The following is a 4435-nucleotide window of genomic DNA, read 5'->3' as shown; positions in this document are numbered from 1 at the left end:
CATTAAAAGGTGAATAACATCATCTTTTGACATCCAAATTCTTCCAACATGGACAAATAGCTGATAATGTGAATTATCTATAGAAAACAATAATTTTATATTTTTACTGGCAGTTAAAAATAGTAGATCATAAAGCAACTTGCACACTGTTCCAAGATACACTCATTTCACCTCTTCAAAATGTTATCCTGTTTGGAAATATGATATTTAAGGACAATCATTTATAAATTATTAATATTTTGAAAAAAAATTTTTATAATTTTCTCATGAACAGGATCAAATCATAGGTAGAGGAGTTCCTCATTGGTTATTTAGGACCTGTTGGATTAACTGTCTCTGTTTAGGAAATATCACCTACATATCAGGGCTGATCAACCAGAATCAGTCTTATCTTCCCTGGGGCATACTGGAGAAACAAGGTCACATCAGTTTCAATACTGCTCTTTTTTCTTCATTTATTTGGCACTCCAATCTGTTGTCACAGTAACTTTATTTCATGATGTAATTAATTAAGTTGGAATATTTATTACTTTAAAATGCAATAACTATCAATGAGTATGATTTTGGTGTGATTTTAAGGAGAATCATCTGCTCTTTAGAAACAGTCTAGTTTAATCAATAATACAACAAGAACAAAAATACCTCCTGTGTCATTGCCTTTAAAGATTTTACTGGATGGGTAAATAATGTGTAGTCCAAATTATGTCTGACATTACCAGATTACAGTGCAGAGACTGATATTTTCATTTGCTCATCTGATTTTCCACCAAGAATCATTGGATACACTTTACATGAACAAGACTGGGAGAGAGGTACAGTGATGTTTTAAGATAGTTCTTGCCTTCAGAGGCTTGTAAGCATTGTAGGGGTGATTAACATATATCCAAGAAAAACTGACATTTGAATAGTGATGTTTAGCCTTCAAGTCATGGACTTTTGCAATCCTCATGCTCTGTGACCATGGTGGAGCAGATATTATTCCTAATATGTTGATATAGAAACAGAGCGTCAGATATTTTCAACTTTACTCTGATTATCAGTAGCTTATCTAGGACGTAAACCCAAAATTTCTGTGCTGGCAAAAGGACAATTGGTACAAAATGATGATTTCAATAAGGTGTGTCATAAACTTACTAGATTTCAGAGAAGGGGATTTTGTAGCTGGAAAGATCAAAGGTTGCTTCTTGGAGGGGATGAACATTAAGGGATGGACTTCCAAGTGCATCCTAATTGGTGACTGCATTCCTCAATATGACCTCACATTGGTTATGAGGAAATTCTCTTGCTGAATAGTATCCTCAGGGCAGCCTTCATGTCTCTGTTTCTCAGACTATAAATGAAAGGATTTAACATTGGAGTCACTGCCATGTACATAACAGTCATGATTGCATCCTTTAGGCTGTAACTAGTCAGAGGGCGGAAATACATGCCCATGACTGTCCCATAATACAGAGAAACAACAGTGAGGTGGGAGCCACAGGTGGAGAAGGCTTTGAGCATGCCCTTAGTGGAAGGAACCCATAAAACTGTGGAAAAGACCCGGACATAGGAGATGATGATGCATAGTAATGGCACAGAGAAAATACCAACCCCTAGGTACATCATCTTCACATTGAAGTGGATGTCAGAACAAGACAGCTTAAGCAAAGGGGTAATGTCACAGTAGAAGTTGGCTACCTCCTTGTTGCCACAGAAGGACAGACTAGCTGTGAGCAGAGTATGGGGGAGGGCATTGGCGTTTCCAACCACCCAAGATCCAACAACTAGAAGGACACAAGTCTGTGGACTCATAATTGTTGTGTAATGAAGTGGGCGGCTGATGGCCATGGCACGATCATATGCCATCGCAGCCAGGATATAGCTATCTGTGTTACCCAAGGCAATCATAAAATACATTTGTGTTAGACATCCCCCAAAGGAGATGGATTTGCTGTGCAAGACATGGTTGGCTAGCATCTTGGGGATGGTTACAGAGGAGAATAAGATGTCAACGGAGGAGAGGTTGGCAAGGAAAAAATACATGGGGTTGTGAAGGCGAATGTCAGAGCAAATAGCCAAGATGATGAGCAGGTTTCCAGTCAATGTGATGGGGTAAATGAACAGGAAGAAGATGAAGAAGAAGTCTTCCTGTACCTGCTGACCAGTAACTCCCAGGAGGATGAATTCCAGGGTAGAAGATTGGTTGTCTTCTTTCATGGTTCCTTTATTAAGAAAGGGGAGAAGAATCCAGAATTATTAATGGAGTTTATGTAATGATCTTCCTTATCCATCAGTTTTGATTCAAGTGACTATCAATCTCTACGATGTGTTTACTAAATCCAGAGATAGCCAACATTTTGGGGAAATATCCTTGTTGATTAGTGAAACTGATCAACAATTAACTCTTGACACTCATGTCTAAGAAGTGAACAATCTGTGAATCAAAAGTGGCCATCCTCCCCCATCTCAGAACCATCACTCAAACACCTAGGATTCAATAAATTCACAAATGCCTTTACACTGTATGTGCTGGATATTTTGCTAGACTGATGGAAAAAAGCACAAATATGTGAAAAATACAATTTTTTAGTCCACTTATTCGACATGTAAGACAAAGTCTGTGCTCTCAGGAACTTTACAATGTAATAGAAAAGCCAAAAATAGCACATTTTTAAAATTTCACACTACAAGGAATGGAAAGCACTTAGAAATCTTGATAAAATACTCCAGTACAAAAGATGTGTCATTACAAGGGCCAGCCATGAAATTAGAAATTGTTCCAATGACCAAACTAATAGAGATCCTAGAGCCCAGGAAGTAACAGGTGTCTATGCTGACATTGGATTATTGTAAATCACCAGGATCACTGGGTTTTTGTCCTAGCAAAAACAAGCCTAGTGAATTTCCTCCCCAAGCACCTCATTTTCAGAGAAGAATTTCACCATGTCCTTTTACAAGGTATATCTCTTTGAAAAACTCTCTAATATCCATAATCACAAAGCTTTTCACTTCCCTTCCTTTATTATTATTTTTCTCACTTCTGGGTGTATAGCCAAAGGAAATGAAATGGGGTATTGAAAAGATTTCTTCAGTCTCATTTTTATGGCAGCATTATTCACTGTACTGAGCTATGGAAACAACATAAGTGTCCACCAAGAGATGAAGGGATAAAGAAGATATTATATTCTATCTCTCTCTCTTCTCATTACATGAAATAAGCCAGACACAGAGACAAACAGTGAATAATCTCACTTCTATGTGTATTTTAGGAAAGTCATAGTAATAGTAACAGTTAGCCATAGTTGATGCTGATCTTGAGAACTTGGGATCTGCAGCCAAGGTTTGAGTCCTAATTTTGCTACTACAATTCTATGTCAACTTAAGTATTCAATTCATCATTTTTCATTTGATAAAGTGACAAAAATAATTCTACTTACCTTTGGAGGTTTTGTGAGGCTCAAAGGAGATAATGCAGTTGCTGGCTATCTATCCTTGATTTGTGACTGTCATAAAGACCCTTTTCCACAACATTCACACCTCCTATTGAGGAGTCAGCTCAGATGCTGTCAAAGGGGTTTTGGTCCTGTGGCCTTCACTCCTCTTCCACGAGTGGGAAGTTCACAGCCAGCTGCTGAAGCACTTGTGAACATTCCTCCCTGGGGAGGCGGCATGCTGCAGAAAGGGTCAGTAGTAGGCCTGAAGAGTGGGTCTCTGGTCCTCTGCACTTGAGGTGAAGGAGCTAGGACTTGGATGGTTTGGACAAAAGAGCCTCGAGTTTCCTAATGATAGAGCAGAAGGAATGACTGTTCTAGATGGGCCATGAAGACGGGAACTCTAGCTTCCTCCTCAGGAAGCAAGGTGGTCATAGAATAGAGAAAATTAGGAATTCTTTACCAGGTTATAACATCTCTTGAAACGTGACTCCCTCAGGTCTTCATCCTGGCCATAGTCAGAGTAATTGTTGAGACTCATTACACACTCCTATGGCTGTGCCCTGAGGAGACAGTGGTTCTCAAGAGTAATCTTTCCCAGAGTTCTTTTCTAGAATGAAGTATGGGCAAGTTAGTTTCCTAGAGAATGTCTCCAGGGTCCAAGCTCTGTGCTGACCTCTTCTAAACACTTTGTTGGCATACGGGCTCCTGGCATCAATTAGAACATCCTGTTGGGTGCTGCAAAGACTGTGGTACAACTGAGTAAAAGAAATAAACAACAAAGTGAAACAATAACCTATGGAAAGGGAGAAGATATTTGCAAACCATATATTTGATAGGGGGTTTATAACCAAAATATTTAAAGAACTCATGAAACAAACACACATACAAACAAAAAAATAGGCAGCAGAACTAAATAGACATTTTCCAAGAAGACACCCAAATGGCCAACAGGTACAGGAAAAGATGATCAGTGTCATCAATCACCAGGGAAATGGAAATGAAAACCACAATAAGATATCACT

The 4435-nt window shown here is 38.8% G+C and overlaps 1 protein-coding gene across 1 annotated transcript; it reads right to left on the bottom strand.

Annotated features, from left to right (window-relative positions):
• Positions 1 to 1266: 1266 nt before the first annotated feature.
• On the bottom strand, positions 1267 to 2196 carry LOC122207064 (olfactory receptor 1A1). Its single transcript, XM_042916807.1, has one exon. The coding sequence runs from the start codon at positions 2194 to 2196 to the stop codon at positions 1267 to 1269; it is 930 nt and encodes a 309-aa protein (XP_042772741.1).
• Between the last annotated feature and the right edge of the window lie 2239 nt (positions 2197 to 4435).

The sequence above is a fragment of the Panthera leo genome, chromosome E1 (assembly GCF_018350215.1).
Source record: "Panthera leo isolate Ple1 chromosome E1, P.leo_Ple1_pat1.1, whole genome shotgun sequence".
Classification (NCBI taxonomy): domain Eukaryota; kingdom Metazoa; phylum Chordata; class Mammalia; order Carnivora; family Felidae; genus Panthera; species Panthera leo.
This window is presented reverse-complemented; position numbering and strand designations above follow the sequence as displayed.

What these genes read in the sequence shown, in the direction of transcription:
- LOC122207064 (XM_042916807.1), bottom strand. Translation starts at nt 2,196, where the DNA reads ATGAAAGAAGACAACCAATCTTCTACCCTGGAATTCATCCTCCTGGGA.